This window comes from Seriola lalandi, unplaced genomic scaffold (assembly GCF_002814215.2).
Source record: "Seriola lalandi dorsalis isolate HSWRI2012SDOR001 ecotype SW California unplaced genomic scaffold, Sedor1 jcf7180002054272, whole genome shotgun sequence".
In the NCBI taxonomy this organism is placed as follows: Eukaryota; Metazoa; Chordata; class Actinopteri; order Carangiformes; family Carangidae; genus Seriola; species Seriola lalandi.
Window position 1 is genome coordinate 435010 of NW_019524825.1, and position 18980 is coordinate 453989.

Here is an 18980-nt window from a genome sequence, read left to right on the forward strand (position 1 = left end):
AAAGATGAAATGCACGGCTTGTTTGGCTTGGGGCATTTTGTCCATTTGATTCCACAAGCTGCTCATATTCCATAAAGTAAGGTTTCCAAGCCAATAATACACTGCAGTGTGGAAATGTATCTTAGCTTTAGTCCCAAAGTGCTCAATACGGCACAGAACATCGCTTGTTCTCTCCCAGCTAACTGTTGTTTCTTTTCATATTTTGACAGCACATAGATTTTCAGAGTTTGGTTAGAGAGAAAACACCACATCAGCTAATTCTAAAAATGCAGTTTATGTATAAACATAACGTGTCCACACAGGTGTGTTTAGGTTGTTTTTGTAAAGATTTCTGTCCACACCTGACCAGCAGAAAAACAGTTTCATATCTTCTTGTAGGTCCTTTTTAGTTCAGCAAGAAAATATCACAGCTGTGCATCACAGCTGTTACATGTGGAGTAGGACGGCCACAGTCCAGTGTCTGGTAAAAGCTAAGTTTTTCCCCTCGTATCACCAAAACTGTGTTTTAATACATCTGAATTAATGGTATAGTTGTTCTCATTTATATAATTTTCTGTTGAACTGAATGAGCATGAAATAATGATTTTGTGGGCGGCTCATAAATGCCACCTGTTAATGAGGCAAACAATATTTCCTGGACTGCTGTGTTGAGACGTCAATCAAATCACTATTTTATGATCAAAGATGTCTGTCAAAATCGACATAGACAAAGTTTAACAAAAAAAAAAAAATCTCAACACTACATCCAGCTTGCTTGTTTCGGAATATTTTAACATCTTAAGGCCTTTGTCATATACAACTAATTGTTAACAGGTGATTATAAGTCTACACTGATGTCATTTGATAACAAACTAAACCATCTCAATGACAACTGAGCAACTTCATCCAATGAGCACAGCCACATGTGGATGAAAGCTTCGAAAACAAGGATGTTGGATCTCGTGTTGACAACTTTCCCAAAGTCGAGAATAAAACCCTCATGCTCAACATAACTTCATGATAACATGTGAACTATGTGATCAGCTATATTGACAATTCAAATCAGTGATTACAGTGATTATAGAAAACCTACATTTGTACTTTCCCCATGTCCCCAGCTAATCTCCTCTGCGGAACAGTTTTGAAAACCTCGGTTTGAGGGGAATTATAAAACAGAGGCAAACACATGACACAAGCTCAGAGAGAAGGCCCCTGGAGACAGGCTTTATGATGAGGGGTTAGAAAAATACATTTAAATTTACACAGTGTAGTACAGTTAATTTAAAAACGATACAATAGCTTATAGCCACTGCCATATCTCTGTTGCTTGACCTGAGAGTGACTCTTTATTCATACTCATCCACACTTTATTTCTCTACTTCCCCCCCGTGTTAAAAAACAAACACACCATCACCTCAGGTTTTTCTCCAGACAAAGGAAAACGAGCAGTGTTATACATCAAAGCTGTGTTCACTACATTTGTCCTGCTGTGCTTTACAGTGCTTGCCTTTTGTTGTTCTGCCAAGGGACATGGATACCAGACTGTCACATACATAGTTAAAAATAGAGAATCCTCCAAAAAATGTTAAAAAAAAAAACACAAGAGGAAAACTATGCTAATATGTAATGGCCTGCAGCAGAGAGAGGTTGTACAGAGGAGTGAGTTATAAAACTAAAAGAGAGAAAGAGCTGCTCAGAAGAGACATCTCATCATGTGTTTAGAGCACAGGGAGGTGTGTGAAGTGAACAAGCACCTCACTGTTGTGCAAGGAGGTGAAGTTGGCATCAAGGCAGACGTTTAAGGCTGGAGCGAGGGAAAGGAATATAGTAAGAACTCAATGCAGCAGGGATTCAATGTTGTTTATCACCTTTCAGTGCAATCATTATGATGGAATAATAATATCAAATTAACATGATGTACTACTCCGCACCTACATCAAGCAGATACTAATTAAAACAGCAACTCACATAATGTGATCTCTAACAAATTAGGGACTAGGGTTTGATGCTTCAGTTGAAAAAAACATCAACACCTACCATCTGTCTGCACAGATAATGTGTGAAGCAGGAATTAAATAACAGTGGTGATGCACAATCATACCCCACTGTGGTGCCAGAACAGGGTGTTAAATGCATATCATTGTGTAATTATATCATGCGGTGCATAAAAGCACTTTTTTAAAAAAATGAATATAATCATCACACCAAGGAGACGTTTGGAGATTTAGCGCTCTCTGTCGGTCTCGCTCTAGTCCTCTCCTTTCACTTCACTGGGGAGAAAGAAAACCTTTGTTTAAAGCAGCACTCTGTGGGTGCTGAGCCCACATTCGCCTTTGTGTAGAATGAAAGTTGATCCTTTGTAAAGAAATATCGAAAATCGAAGAGTGGAGGGATAAAAGTCAGATTCTTTGGGGAACGCCCCTGTCAGTGAAACTGGGACCACCCAGTGACTGTTGTCATGGAGACTCGCTCAACAATGTTGGCTCTGCTCAGGAGAGGAGGGCTGAAGTAATGACACAAAATGAAAGTGACATGTGAAAATTGCTTGTAAAGAGGTTGGGGGGGGTTCAACATTTCTGTCATAATTAATTTAGGCAGATTTAAAGCAGTTTTTGTTGCTGCTTCAGTGGCAAACATTTGATAACTGATTATCAAAACTTAAAAATACATGCACAAGTTTGGGTTTGGTGCATAGCACTAAGGCTCGGTATCGTGTCAGATTGTCGTGTTGAGTTGAGCCACCAATACCAAAATGGTACGTTTTTTTTTTTTCAATACTTTGCTTTGAGAAATAGACATATGTTTTTGTTTTGTTTTTTTTTGTTTTTTACAAAAGAGAAGTTCTCAACTTAAATGATGCTGTACAAATACAGAAGTGTGGGAGCAGCTAAACACACTGTTTTGATAAAGATGTCAGGCAATAATTGGCCTTTTCCCATCATTCTTTGAGCAACCACGATTTTTCTATCACACGACATGAGTCTGTGAACAGCAGGGCACAGTCAAAGGAGCTTGTTACCTGGACGAGACGTTGGAGGTGTGCAGCCTGTCGCCTGCAGCTCTTCATCTAACGGCTCACTATGGCTGCTGCTCCTTCTTCCATTACTTCCTGCTAACTGAGCCATGGTCAAACAATGTGGAGGAAGTGTTCAGTTTGCATTAGCAGCCATCTAATACAGCCTTTTTTCCACTGTCACCACAGACACTCAGTTTGTAATACTGCATGTATATAAATAATGCATTACTTTCATCAGTAGCTGTAGGCTCAATCGCTTATCATCTCATTCAGTGATCAATAGTGACTTAACACAAGCTATTAAATGAAAATCTTTGAGATTGCCACTTTAAAGGGACACACCCATCAATTTAACGCGTAAAGATATACTGTATAATGTATTTTGTGGCTCTGGAGGCAACCTTTTAAAGTCTGGGAAAACAACCCTGATTGTGTCATCATTAATATCTTGAGTTAGTCCAGTGTTTTTGAGGTTTTTAAAAGGTACTAAAAGTTAAGATATTTTAGCCTCTGCTGCTTTGATCTTGTTTTTAATTTGTCTCCCAACTCTACGGATGTGGAATACTACTTGCTGGAGCACCGTCATTTACTTGCCATTGGTTTTGGATACTTACGTTTATTACATGTTATTATTATTGTGTATTTATTACGTGTAATATATATCCCAGTCTGCTGCTCAGACTGACTGTAATCATCATAAAACAGCTCAGCTTTTCAGGGATATTATTGCTTTACTTGGCCATATTTGCCCTCTGTGCTTTGTATCACAGCTTGGAACATTTGAGTTTGAAAAAGAAGCCTCCTCTGTCTTCAGTGTGTCATATGGTTTGGTGATAGCAGCCCTGTCTCTGGGATGAGTGTGTGGTCTGAGGGTGCCTTTCTTCTCAGTCCTATTTTTAAGACGACAGCAAGGAACCCTCTCAGTGTTGTAGTTGAGCTGTCTTTGAGTGGTTTGAGTTTTGGGATTTTTTTTTTTTTTTTTTAATCATTTTGATGGCATCCATGTGTATGTCACCTTTTTCCTTCCCTGAAACTGAAGAAGAGCAACCACCAACCTCATCACAGGGAGTCGGAGGAGCTAATGTTATATACCACACCCTCAGTTTAGGGTCTGTTAGTGTAAGACTGAGACAGAAAATGAACTATATGTATGTAAGTTAGAGTTTGAGAGCTTGCTGGAGTTGTAAAATATTGCCTGTTCCACAGTATAACTGTAACTCTGTTTTTTAGCTCTGTTTGTGACCTAAGGGGAAAATGTGGCATCAGCAGCAATACATGAGGAAAACATTGTTAACATTGACTGCATGTGAAAGGCATCTAACTCTGCTCTGGTCTGTTTTCTATGTTTCGCACAATTCTTTCTGTGAAGAGAAGATTAGGCCTCTTAAAATCACAGAATCTTGTCCACAGTGGCTGTACCACTGACTCTGCTTTCCTCATGTTTCAGCCTGTGTACTTCACTCCAAATGTTGCAGACACTGATTGCCAGTAGGGAGTAAAACAGTCCTCCTTCCTGTGAGAAGCAACTACCACAAACAGTGTGGAGTGGAGGGGGGAGGTGGAAATGTCCTCTCATTGGCTGAATCCTGACTGTCTTTGACCTGAATGCCAAACACAGAAAGCTCTGCCAGACGTTTCTTTAAACATCCCCCTCGTTTTTTTTTTTTTATAATCCTCTTTTACTTTCCCTTTCTCTTTGTGTAGTGTTGAAAGAGCCTCTGAGCGTTCCCCCCCTCAGTGAAGGGAGTTGTGAAGTGCTGGTGAAGCCCAGCTCAGCAGTCTGTCGCTCATCTTCCCTCTTTTAACTCTCTCAGCAGAGGAATGGGGAGGTCACAAGGAGCATGAGCTCTCAGGCTTTTTCCTTTTTAAACCCAACGCTCTCCCAAATCTGTTTGTTTTCTGTTGTGTATATTTGTATGCACTATCACAGGAACAAGCAGCTTTTGTCAAACCACCTGTCTGTTTTATTAAACATATCAAGGAAACTGAGATAAAGGCTCTGATTAAATGACAAGTGTATCAAAAAAGTTTTTACCCACAGTTGACTGAAGCACAAATGGCTTAAAACAGCATTTCTCTATAAACTGGCCTCATGGATTTCATTGGCATGTCGAGAGTGACGGCACATTTGCAGGCATCTGAATGAGCAATGGTATAGCTGCCACTCTGACATACATGATTGCCCATAGAGGAGGATCGACTTGACTTGGAGTGGCAATCCCATCACTCTGCCTAATGGGCAAGGTTGCCAGGGAGACAGAGAAATTGGTATCATGGATGAGGGGAGGCGAAGCACTCGTGCTAGGGTGGGAGGTAAGGCATTATTCAGCCAATTTACATGGAGTCACAAGTGGAATGAAATGACTCTAAGGTAGAGGGATTACAGAAGGGTTTGTTGTGTAGTGAGACTATTTTTAGGTGCCTTTTACACTGAACCTGTTGCTTAGGTTTAAGCAGCAGGAGCCGTTTGATTCAGTTCGATTAGACTCGTGAGGCCGATCCTGATATTGACATTTGGGAGTTAAAACATTGGATAACAATATATCGGTTCATTAACATCACTTGTTGGTCCAAACCAACTGAACCACACTACAGGTGTGAAAGCGACCTCAATACCGTTAAGCATTTCTGAGCTGCTTTGGGTTTCAATATCTCAAACACCATGGAGCATATTCCCAACAGACTTCATCAGATTTTCTCATCCAGCCGTCCACACCAGGAGGAATAAATGCAATAAAAATGAAAGGAAAGAAGTAGCCTAGTCTAATCCAGCAGCTGTGGCCTGAGGCGGATAGAGGCTTCAGCACGCTCACATACCTCCTGTCTCTAGGAAGAGTTGACGTCATCATCCTTCATCTTGTCATAAATCTGTCCTTCCATTTCTATTTCCCGCGTTCTCCAGAGAATCACAGCTGCTGCGTCTTTTTATTTTTTATTTTTTCTCTCTCTCTCTTCCTGGATGTTGAACATCTTTATTCTGCTGCAGTAAAAAGTTGTCACATCCCAGAAATTTGAGTAACTTAACTTATGGTGAACTTGACATAAACTCACTAAGTGTTGCGCAAGCGCCTCTTGCTCCGCCTCCTCTGCTGTCCCTGTCCTGGCCTGTGAAGAAATGCAGTTTGACAGCTTAAGTGACGGCAAGCAGAGGCACATTCACAAGTGTAATTCTTTACTCTATGCAACTGTTGCACTTGAATATTTAATTTTTTTTGCTTGGGATAGAGATGGAAAGTCGCTGTTAGACACTCTCATGCAGTGGCACACAACCCTGCTTTTGTTTGTGACTGTAACTGTAAGGATATATTCAGTAATGGCTGCGCTGTCTCTGTGGTTGTGGCCTAATTGAAGTGGAAATAAATATCTTCAGTTGAAAAAACAGCCAGCACTTTTGAGTGTTGCCATTTGCATTTCATAAAATGTTGCCTACACAGAAGATATCAATCTTTCCACCAGTAATGGAATCTTTTTACATGCTCTAATTTGTGCAGCTACACTTCCCATGAGTCATAACTCTCTTTTGTGGCTACCCTTTATCTGTGCTCTGTCCTCTCAAAGAATAAAATATAAACGACAATACGACTAAGGGAATATACAATCACCCTGCATTTTAAATGTGAGCTGGTTGTTTTAGTCCTTGTGTCTTGTCGCAGTATTGTTGTGCACATATACTAAATATGCATGAAAACATGCTTTGTGATGCTCACAATTATCAGTACTGCTTTTCTGTTTGACTCAGCAGGGGTTTCCACTCGTAAAACATAGTATATATTATGTATAAATGACCTAACCTGTTAGCATTATTGAACAGCTCTATAAAAGGTCTGTTGGGTTGTAGAGCATATGTGACTGTCAGTTTTGGCTCCTGGAGGGAATAGCTGATATAAATCAGATCATCCCACAATAGCTACTCATTACATGAGATGAGATATGAAATAGACAGTTTTATTTGATTATTCAGGCTGAACAATCGCCCACATTAAAAGCTTTACAACATGACTCTATATTCTGTCTTTGAATTCACCCTTCTCTCGAGAAAACCTTTTTTTTTTGTTTATTTATTCCAGTAATCTTGTTTCCAGCTGCAGACTGAGCTAAATATAAACTGGATTGCTCGGATGGTTCTCATACCATGCGACGCCTTTTATCACAGAAGAGGTTTTTGCAGAATAGGAATAAACTAAATTAAATCAAACTTTCCCAATCCTGTCATGCATATTCCCAAACAGTCAATTTCCCATTCGGCTGTCTCCTAAACGGCTACATGTAATTTCTCAGCAGTTAAGGGGGTCCAGCAAACTCATGTCAAATCACCTCACCTAAGGCCTGGTGAAATAGAGCATGCAATTGCTCACTCTGTCTAAAAAAAAAACTAATAGGCAAGGCTTTGCGTATGTGTGTGTGTTTGTGCGTTCGTGCGTGAGGGACAGAAAGTATTGCAGAATGAACACATAAATTGATTTTGTGTGTTTGTGCCGCTCTCTACCACAGAACCTTTCTCAGATGTGCTTTTTTGAGGCTGAATGTTGCATTTTATAGCCACAGTGCTGCTACCGTCCTAAAACCTGTGCGCTTTGTCATGTTTCCAGCTCTGTCCTCCTCTTCAGTTTCACAGAGGGGTGATCATGTGCTCAGCAGCAATTTGAGATTTTGCCATAATCTTCATCCAAGGAATTATCAATGTTAGTGCCAGTCAAGGCGCTGAATATTACCACTAACCTTAAACTCATATTTGGCTTGGTTATGTAATTTAGCCTTGTGATAAACTGGCAACCTGTCCAGGGTGAATCCTGCCTAATGCTCACTGTGAGCCGGGATAAGCAGTTTAAAAATTGTGTGCATGGATGGATATGGATTATTTTGTAATGACTTGTCACTTGTCACAGCAACACTGAGCCTTATATACACACACACACACACACACACACACACACACACACACACACACACACACACACACACACACACACTTCACAGTACATTTGAAATAATAATACATGTACTCAAATATATAAATGTCTTATAATAGGTATGTTTTGATCCAGTGTTAATACCTGTCACTGTTAATAATTTAGCACAATAGATCCACAGTTACTTAGGAACCAGAGAACCACGTTCTGGTTTGTATCTTTTTAAAATGTGAATCATCAAACAAAGTATTTCCCAATAATCAATGAATCATTAATGCATTCAATTACCTATGATCAACCGATCTGCCTCCTGTTGGCTTTTCGAAGATGTGTTAAAGTCTACCAGTGGCTGTCAATATGTCACTTGTTTTTTTGACACTAATAATACATTGAAGCTGCTGTGTGCGGCTCTGTGTGGCAGTTTGTGAGATGTCATACTCCTTGGCTGACTGAAGTCCCCTTCTTCTCCACAGGGGGACTCCATGAAAGATGACAGAGGAGGTGATTGTTGTAGCCAAGTGGGACTACACGGCCCAGCAGGACCAGGAACTTGACATCCGTAAAAATGAGCGTCTCTTCCTCCTAGACGACTCAAAGACCTGGTGGCGCGTTCGCAACGCCGCCAACCAAACGGGGTATGTGCCATCGAACTACGTCGAACGCAAGAACAGCCTGAAGAAAGGTTCGCTGGTGAAGAACATCAAAGACACACTGGGTAAGAGGAATTTGGTTTCACGCTATTAAAAAGAGAAAGGTCGCCCGTGTGTTGTCAATGATTTTTTTCAGTGAAAGTGGAACATCTCTGATTTTCCTTTTCAGTAGTTTGTGCTCCCTGGTGGCGATGATAAGATGTGGTCATAAGCAGCGGTCAGTTTGTGTTCACGCATGTGTGTTAGTCTGACTTTTCTGTCCTCCCCGGGAGCTGTCACTGCACTCCAGGGATCCTGTTGAAATGGCGTTGCTCTCAGCTGTCAGCACACGGTCTCTCAGTCCCCAGTCATGACTTGAATATATTAGACTGTGTCTGTAGCCATAGCTACCAACATATATAATGCACTTTTGGTGGATCTAGTGAGAGAGATATTTATACTCCTCTCAAATTGGGCAAGACCAAAATCATGGAACAGGCTTTTGATAAGCTACTCAAAAATAGAGACGGATCTCAGTTCTTTTAGAGCCAGCTGTGAAAATAAATAGGATCTATAAAACATAAAAAGTTACATCAAAGAAATTGCTTTCATATGCACCAAGTAGCCTATCATATAAAAAGGCCCCTCCTTCATTTTACCATTGAAGTACAGAAAGGACAACACTCCGTGTCAAAGCTTTTGGTTTTTTTCTTTTCTTCCGTCACAATCGACTAGTAAAACAGGATCAGCATGTAACTTCAGGGAAACACAGAATACACATTTGATGCATGTTTAAAAATAACATAACTATGCAGCATGTCACAGAACAACATTTTCTGAACGTCTCGACTGAGTATCGACTGAACTGTTTCTATATCACTGAAGATTGTCCAAAAGAATAAAGAGTTTTGAACATTGTATGATCAGTTAATTAATACGCACATCATCTTCAGTCCAAAGGTGATCTGGACGCATAAACTCCCTCTTCATCAGTTGTACTAAATTTAGTCTGCGGATGATCTGAACATGCATGTTAGCCCAATAACAACCAAGACACTTAGTTAGTAGTGGTAATAGTGTGGTTTATACTTACTGACTAACTTTGTGCTTAAAGACAGAGCTTTGCAGTGGTGGTATGAGAGTGTGACACACAAGCTCTGCCACATGACAGTGAGCAGCAGCTTTAACCTTTTACCAACACAATTATGTTCTCTGTTGGTATTTTGATATTTTTTGATATTTACCAGTGCGCTCTTTGATACAGCTGCATGGAGGAAAATGTTGCCTCCGAGCTTCAACTACAAATCCTGTCATGTAACTCGAGCATCATGACTTAATTTATGATGACTGATAGTGAGACAAAATAACTCATAAGCAGATATCATGCTTTCAAATTGCATGTGATCTAATTTATTTTTTAAATTTTGGGATTTTGAGATAAGCGCACACAATTATTTGGGCTACTGAAGCTCCTAATCACCCACAGAGCTGGTGCCTTTCTGCAGTCAGAGTACGGATGCTACAGATATGATGGCCAGACAGCGGCCTCGAGAAAATGAGATGACGTCCGTTATAGATTTGTGCTAAACTTGGATGTGTTGGTATACAGCTCAAGTCAAGAGTGTAGGAATTAATCAAAAAATAATGCGTTTTCTCCACTTTCTTTTGGTAGACAAAGAGCAAGAGGCGGAGCGGCGCACAGATGAATCTGTTTTGACAGTTTTAGCTTGAGTTCTAACTTTGTGTCTGGGTGGTGGAGAGAGAGAGAGAGAGTGAGGGATATGGGGAGAAATAGAAACATCTGGTAGAAATTCTAACAAAAGAAAGAATGATCAAGAAGCGAGATTGAAATAAAAATAGAAAGGCAGCCATATTTAGTTCTGATGTTCTGATACCATGATTCCTCTCGGCTCTGTGGATACCAGCCCTCAGGGAAACTGCAGCTTTATATGGGCCAGCATGGCACAGCCTGCCACTGTCACCCTCACCAGGGTTCATTGTGTGCAGAGACAACATGTATCTCCCCTCCACCCCCCTACTTCAATACTGTTCCTATCAGACCCTGTCTCTATCACTGTAGGCCTCTGCTTTTCTATGATCAGTAGATTGATTAGTGGAGAAATCAGCAGCCTAATGGTTGTACTGAAATGATGGATTACCCCTCTGCCCCCACTATGTTACATATCGACTACAACATTATGGCCTAGTTCCATTTCAGTCTAAGTAGTTTGCTTCCAGCCAGTAGCTCTTTAGTGTTAAAAGCCTGGGCAAATCCAATTGGCGAGAACATTTTCATGACGAGGTGATGAGCAATAGGTGAGGTCAGGGGCTAATGGAACTTACTCACACACTTGAATAGAGAATGTGATTGGCTGAGAGTGTGATTACTTCATCCTCTCTATAGTCTCTGGCTCTTTCTCTCTCTTTTCCTGCTCTTCAGTAAGTTGTCATTGTGATTATAGACCTTGCAGATACTCTGTGACTAGTGTTATCTCCAGCTTTTCCTCCTCATTTACTGTGCTTTAATGTGGTTGTATCATCAACATCCATCCAGGCAGAATTGAATTGTAAATGGCTGCATGCTGCTTTGTGTCCCAGTTTCCTCTCACAGGAAATAAAAACAGTGATGGGCAAAAGAATTCAGCAAAGGTCCTGCTCATTACTGAAACTGGGCCAGTACTCATTGGTAAAACATCGGCAAGCTAGATTTCTGTCCACCCGAGTTTTTACATGGCAGCTCTGCTGCAAATCAGTGTGTGATTGTGTTTAGGTGAATGTGGGGCTGTCTGAAGCACTTTGTCCTGTCCCCATGTCAAGTGTTACATACCTGCCATCACTTTTACTCAGTACTTTCAAATGAACATAGTTATAGTAAGTGTTCAGTGAAATAGCCTCATTTCCAGCTCCAACAGGCTGCTGTGTGAAGCACAATATGTGGTCTACAGTAGTTCAGTCAGAAAGCTTCTAATAAGGGCTTAAATTTCTGGTAGAGCCTCCCAAATCCTCTGTCTGTGAAAGGTCTGTACAGAACCTGGCTGGTATTGGGGATTTGTGGAGTGTTCTGGTGGCCTCATGGTCTAGATGAATACAGGATATAAAACCACACGTTGCATGTCAAACCCCCTTCCCAAGCTTTGAGTCAGTCCACCACTTTGGTCCAGACTGAGATACCTCAACAACTGTTTGACAGATTTCCATAAGATTTTGTACAGACATGTGTTGTACCATGACGCTGGTTTTGAGTGAAATCTCTCAACTCAACTGTTGGATGAATTATGTTTAGTGCAAAATAGCAAATATTAGCATGCCAACACACTAAAGTAAATTGTGAACCACAGGAAACTTGATGAGCTCTAAACATCAGCATGTTAGCATTATAATTGTGAGCATGTTAGCATTTAGCTCAAAGCATGGCTGTGCCATAGCACGACCTCACTAAACGCTTGCATGGCCATAGACTCTTAAGCTCCCAGCACACCTGCACACCTTTGCAATCCTCAGCCTCAGTCTTGTTCATCTGCATCTCCACTGTAAACAGTTTAATTTAACAGTGTACTAATTCTGTTTTTTATTCCAATGTAAGCACTGGTATCACCGGCAAATATTGTCATTTGTCTCTTTAAGGTTTTACTGGTTTTACACAGTTATGCATTAAAGAGCTTGTGGCACTTTCAGAATATTGAACAGAGCATCACTCTTAGATTTATTTAAAGGGCTTTGACTTACTCAGAGTTCTCTTTTAAATCATAGCACTCGCTGACACGGTGCTAATGCTTTATTTGAGGGCCAGGTTGTGCTTTTTCATTACTGCACACACTTAAATGTGTCTGGTGGGTGGTTTGGTATTGTGTGGACTCATTTTATACAGTAACTTTCAAACTGCCCTCCACTGTAAGCTAGAGAGTGAAGCAATATGCTGCAACATGCAGTCATCGAGGCTTTCATCAACTCACTTCCCTCTGAGTTGAAGTCCTCTGGGCTTGAAAGTCTAGTCTCCTTCCACGAGATGAAGAGGTAGGTGGAGGTTGGGAGTGAATGTGTGGGAGGAGAGAATATAGCCCGCTGCTGCTATAACCAGCAGGCCAGTGCCTTGAAGTGGAAATGAGTAAAGAAGAAAGGTGTGTGTGTGTGTGCGCGCGTGCGTGTCTGTGTGCATTAAAGTGTTTTTGCTTAGCTCAAAGGAAGTGTGTGTTTCTCCCCTCTACCCCATGGCAGCGACAGTCTATTTTATTCTTCCTGAGGGACTACCTGAAGTAGACCCGGGAGTCAACCTTTGTCTTTGGCTTACAGCCAGGAGATGTGGAATCCTCTCACACATAGACACAGCGATCAGATATAGAGGATACACACTGCTATCCATAAACATGATCTGCTTGTTATTCCTGTCTCATCCCTCCTCTTGGCATTTTTGTCAGCTGTGGTCTCTGATGTGCTTGGTCTACTGTTTGTGTGAGAAACAGCTGCCAAGGGACCCCTTGTCTTTCTTCACCACTCTCCTCCTCCTCCTCATCCTCCTCCTCCTCCTCCTCTTTCTGCCAACAAGTTTCATGCTACCCAGAGTGAACCCAGCAATTTTCCAAACAATGTAAATGTACTACTCAGCAGTGACATTTCTGTGGCATTTCAGCAGGCTCTGTGGCACAAACTGGGTGATTAGCTGTCAGGAAACTCACTTCAGTCATTAGTAGCACACTTGAGCATATGCTGACACCAGCCTCAACTGTCAAGTAAACGGTTTAAATGTTGTCAACTGCATATTGTATCATTATTATTTTAACAGGAATTTGAAGAGGAGACCTCCTTGGTTATGTTCAGCTGAGAGACTTTAGAAACTTAAGGTCTTATTGAAGTGTTCAAACACATGTTTAAAGTCTCGTCTTTGAGAGTACATGAATGGAAAAGTCAGAGACAGGTAAGACAGGAGACGACTTTGATCCTGGATATGCCTGTCATTATCAAGCCCATGGTGCCTGCTCCACTTTTCATTCCCTGTCTACACCACCTATTTTCAGCCTTTTGATTAGTATAGATGTGAATACGATGTGTAGATGTGTCGACAGAATACCAAGTAGATAATGAGCTTTGATTTCATTGGTTTTGAGTAAAAGGACACGGGGCTCTCAGTGCAAGTGGATGCGTGCACCTCTGTGTTAATTCTATTATCTGGAGTATTGATCTCTGAGGTTTCCCATAAACATTCTGAGATTCTGTATCCTTTACTTCGAAAGTAGGTTTTTTTTTTTTTTTGTCCTTCTCAGGGCCCATGAGTGAAATTTGCTGCTTCAATTAGCGTCCTGCTGACCTTAACTGCCTCCCCTCCCCGTGGAGCTCAGGCCTTTCCCTGCTTTCTAAAATCTGAATCTTTGTCACCACAGCCTCTCACTGCTGTTTTGTTGCCAACATGCAAAAGTGTTTTGATTGTATCTAAAGCTTAAAGCTGTTATAATCAATAGTTTTATGTTAACAATTAATCAAATGACTTCTTGTATGTTAAAGGAGTCACGTGTAATGATGAACCCACAGACAATTATCACCCGGCTCTGCAGTTCTTCTCAACTCTATAGAGCAGTTTAACGTCTTTCAGCTCTTTGTTTTGATTTCACGGCTCGCAGCTTAACTGTCTCCATTGTGGTCACCATTGTTTACAGAGGCAGTGGTTAGCAGTTAGCAGGTAGCAGGTTTTCAGCAGTAAAAGCTCTGATAAGCCTGCTGCTCACTACTTGCACAGTACCAAACAGCAGACACACAAAGTTAGCAACTAGCTGCTGAGCACAGTGGAACATTTATTTTCCTCACAAATTAGCTGAGAGCAAAACAAAGCTGAAAGGAGTGAATATTGGATGCATCATGAAGGCAAACACAACTCCAAGTGAATGTAGATTTACTTTTTGCTGACGAATTAGCCATAGCAACAACAAGGTGATAATATGTCACGGTTGCATTTCCCTAAAGTTTCCAAAAACGTCAAATAATGCAGGTTAATTTATGGGCCAAAGAGATGAATAAATGTGCCAACTGTTTAAAACACATGCAGGCTTTACTGCTCTGTTTCTATCTGTGACCATTCTGTTCTGCTTCTCTTCATGCTGCAGGTTTGGGAAAAACTAAGAGGAAGACAAGCGCCCGTGATGCTTCGCCAACTCCAAGCTCAGATACAGAGTACCCCTCCAATGGCAGCGGGGGTGGAGGGGTGGGAGGAGGAGCTGCCGAGAGAATCTATGACCTCAACATCCCCGCTGTGGTCAAGTTTGCCTACATGCCAGAGAGGGAAGACGAGCTGTCACTGGTCAAGGGCTCCATGGTCATCGTGATGGAGAAGTGTAGTGACGGCTGGTGGCGGGGCAGCCAGGCGGGACGCGTGGGCTGGTTTCCCTCCAATTATGTCCAGGAGGAGCTCGGAGGAGCAGATGACAGAGGAGAGGGAGATTCCTCACGAGGCTACCATGGAGGATCTCAAGGGACTTTGTTGGCCAATGGGCGTGCAGGCGGCCGCGGTGGAGTGCTCCACCTGGTTCAAACGCTCTACCCCTTCAGCTCTGTAACAGAGGAGGAGCTGAACTTTGAGAAGGGAGAGGTCATGGAGGTGGTGGAGAAGCCTGAGAACGACCCGGAGTGGTGGAGGTGTAAGAACTCACGTGGCATGGTGGGCCTGGTACCTAAAAACTATGTGATGGTGCTGGACGAGGGGCCCGGCCTGCCCCCCTCTACGTCGAGCTCCCCACAGAACCGCTTCGTGACACCGGCACGCTCAGGGAAGTTCGCTGGGAGGGACTGGTACTACGGCAACATCACGAGACACCAGGCCGAGTGTATACTCAACGAGAGGGGAGAAGAGGGAGACTTCCTCATACGAGACAGCGAGTCATCGGTGAGTCTGCGAGATGAAGTCATGACAGAGCTGAGAGAAAAAGGAAGAAAAGGAGATTTCAAAAAATGCTAACAGAAAGAGTAATGTGGTTTGGAAATATATTTCCAAAGTTACAAATGACTTTTTTGCATGTTGACCAGTATCTATTACTTAAGATCATTAGAAGTTTGATAAATAGCCAAGTTAAAATTAAAATGTTTTTGCTAAAAGGGATATTAAAGAATGGTAAAGAATATTACATATTTATTAACTGACTCATTCCTACTTACCACAATACCTTTTAGAGAAATGCTGAAGTCATCACATGATTGCTGACAAATGCTCAGAGCAGGAACAGCCAATCAGACACAATTATTCAACCTACAGATGGCTCTTTTAGAAATTCCTAATTTCTTAATTTCGTTATCCATTCCTTTGCTGATAATCTTCTCTATTAATCATTTTGCCTGCAGGTTAAGGGGACATCACATGCCTTGTTTTGTTTGACCAACTGTCTGAAGCCTGAACATTGTCAGTTTTCAATTATATAAAACAGGGAAAAGCAGCAAATCGTCACATTGGAAAAACTGGAGCCAGAGAATTTATTTTTCTTTAAAAACAAAAAGAATCAATAATTAAAAAAGATGATTTTTATGTTGATTACGCGATCAAGTCTTTAAATCAGCTCAGTTTATAATTTCTGTGAAAGCAGCAGCTGCAAATAATAGTAAATAGATAATAATATAACATTATAAATTACATGTATTGTTTCAGACTTATTTATCTCATGGCTAATGCCATGATGATAAAAAGGTGCTGACCTTGCGGCAGCCATTAAGAGTTTTCTCTTTAACGTCTTCAGAGATCTCAAGTTCTGCGACTAGCAATAAAAGTGAAGGAATTTTACTTTTCTTTCATTGAAGACCAAAATTTCACATGCAGCAGTTTGAAAAATGTGGGCCCAGATTTTTAAATGTGAGAATATACTGCCACCTGCTGGCGTAAAGCAGCAGATGATTTGTTTTCCTGTCACTCTTATATTTCTAACCGTATCAACAACTCTTTCTCTCTTTATGTTCCAGCCCAGTGATTTCTCTGTGTCTCTGAAGGCAGTGGGTAAGAATAAGCACTTTAAAGTGCAGCTGTCAGAGGGAGTGTACTGTATCGGCCAGCGCAGGTTCAACTCCATGGATGAACTAGTGGAGCACTACAAGAAAGCCCCCATCTTTACCAGCGAACATGGAGAGAAGCTGTACCTGGTCAAAGCGCTGCTGTGATTCACACATCCTCACACCTACACTGGATCGCACACACACAAACACACACTCTCTCATACACACTATACACACATAATACTAACGCCACTCCCTAACTGTCTTAACTCAAGCCTTAGCTCTGAACCCTCTCGCTGTGGCGTCTGTACCAAGTCCAGATCGTCAGTCACTCCTCTAGGTTTTATCGATCACCCTCTAGTGGTGACCAGGTGAAACTCTTTCCAGCTCTACAGCTGAGCAGTTAACCCCAGGACTGCACTAGGAGAACGCTTACCCAGCCACATCCTTCATGTGCAGCACAGTGCATAAAAAGCCTCTCTATTCTGGATGTGCTGACATGCAGCGACAACATCTGCTGCAAACAGAACGCCTGAGGCCTTGCTGTGGGTTGAGCTCTCCTTCTGATGTCATACATAATGTCCATATACTACCACGCACATAGTAGGTTACACCATTGCTCTTAATCCACACAGAAACAGTTCAAAGAGGACTTGAACCTCTGAGGGACCTTACTCTGGTGTTGTCCTGTCAAATTGCTGGCCATTGTTTTATTTTGCTCATTTGTTGTTGTTTTAAAATGCTTGTTCCTGAGTCAACTTTTTGTTAAATCTAATTTAAATTCCTCTTTGGAGGTTTGAATCATTGCGCTTTCATACAGTGACTTCACAAAGTGACTAGAATCACTCTTGCCTTTTTCTCCTAATTTTCGCCATTCCTCTACACGACTTCTCTCCCCATTTGAATCTATGTCTTTTGTTACTTTTTCAGATTAATCCTCGTTTCCATCTCCACAGTCCCAGCCATTATTAGTTATCTTATTGATAATCTGGATACGATACTTCCTGTAGTACTTCTACCAAGGCAGTGGAGGGAGTGTTAATGCAATAGGGGGGAACTCTGAATTCCTGTAGAGTTTGAATGTTTATCAATGTAACCAAATGTGCCACCCTGTACCCATAATACTGGCTCCAGGTCTGCACTGCACTCACCATACTTGGCATTCATTCATAGCTCTATGCTCATGCTTTATATTGTGTCACATTGAACATGTTCTTCAGTATGTGTCTGTAGCTACACGAGAATACTGAAGAAGAATAAGAAGAATAATAAAAAAACTTCTTTGGTAACACTTTACGAGTAAATACACTTGATCTGCGCCAGCTCCTGTGAATGAATGCAGTTAAAAAAAGTACTTCTCTTAATGTAGTATTTGTCAAAGATAAATATATCTTGTGATTTCAGAGAATTTTGCAGGGAAAGTGTCATTTACACAAAAAGGTATATGTGATTTAGTGATTTACTAAGACCCCAAAAGTAAACTAATTAGGAAGGTGTGGCCCTAAGCTCTACATTTATCAATCGCAAATGATTTAGAAATACTTGTTATTAAACCATGAAACCAGTCCGGCAACAGGTATTGACTGTTCACTAAACCCCCCCACCAAACAGCTACTGTCCACTTGTAGCTGTGCACAGCGGGTCTGACAAGCTAAGGACGGTAGTAATAGCGATACAAGACATGTAAAGCTAAAGGATTTAGAGAGAGTGTGTCTTTTTTTTACAAGCCTTTCCAAAACCAAGAACCTAGAAATAAGAAACACCCTTTTTTTTTGGTTCTACTTATGTCTGAAATCAAGGACCGATTATTTAAGAAATTGGTAAAAATTTAAATTTGCTCTCAATTTTAAACTGTGCAAGACTGGAACGTTGAACAGTCACAGCAACAGTAACAGAGGCAGGTGGGGCTTAACCAACAGTCAATTTTTAATAACAGTCATCTTTCACTGTCAACAAACCAAATATATGTCATCTGGATTATAATGAAAATAATTCTAGTCCTACCAAACATTTTCCTGTTTATTTTCTTTTGCTATGTGCATTTGTTTACCAATGGAAGTGTTGATCATGGGGTCCTCAGCTTTTATATGATATATCTGAATGTTATTGAGCATTGTTATTTAATTCTTGTCTCCACTGTATGTATATATTCAAAATAAGATGAGGTGCATATATGAATCGTTAAGATCCAACTATGGTACTGTATCACCGACAACGTGATGAGAATTGAAATACTTTTGTTCAATAAAATTTTTTGAAGAATTCTAAAATTAGGGCGTGTTGAAATGTATGTCGGTATCATCTTTGTTGTCCCAGTGGTGAATTAGAAGAGCTTCAGTCCATGAATTCGGGAAGCAAATCTATCTTATCAATAAGGTAAAACCACAATCTTTACATCATTTAGATGCATCACATTAGATGCTTTTGTTCTAAGCGTGTTCATTTTTTTCATTACATACAAAAGGCAATTAGCAATTCAGTGTTCAG

General features: G+C 41.1%; 1 protein-coding gene across 1 annotated transcript in view; it reads left to right on the forward strand.

Moving 5' to 3' along the window:
- nck2a (NCK adaptor protein 2a) overlaps positions 1-18763 on the forward strand; it is a 33953-nt gene extending 15190 nt beyond the window's left edge. Inside the window, exons 2-4 of the mRNA XM_023405347.2 lie at positions 8379-8620; positions 14627-15402; positions 16464-18763. Of these exons, the coding sequence (XP_023261115.1) occupies positions 8395-8620; positions 14627-15402; positions 16464-16658 (1197 nt within the window). The 5' untranslated portion in view covers positions 8379-8394 and the 3' untranslated portion in view covers positions 16659-18763. The remainder of the gene's footprint in view (positions 1-8378; positions 8621-14626; positions 15403-16463) is intronic.
- The last annotated feature ends 217 nt before the right edge of the window (positions 18764-18980 follow it).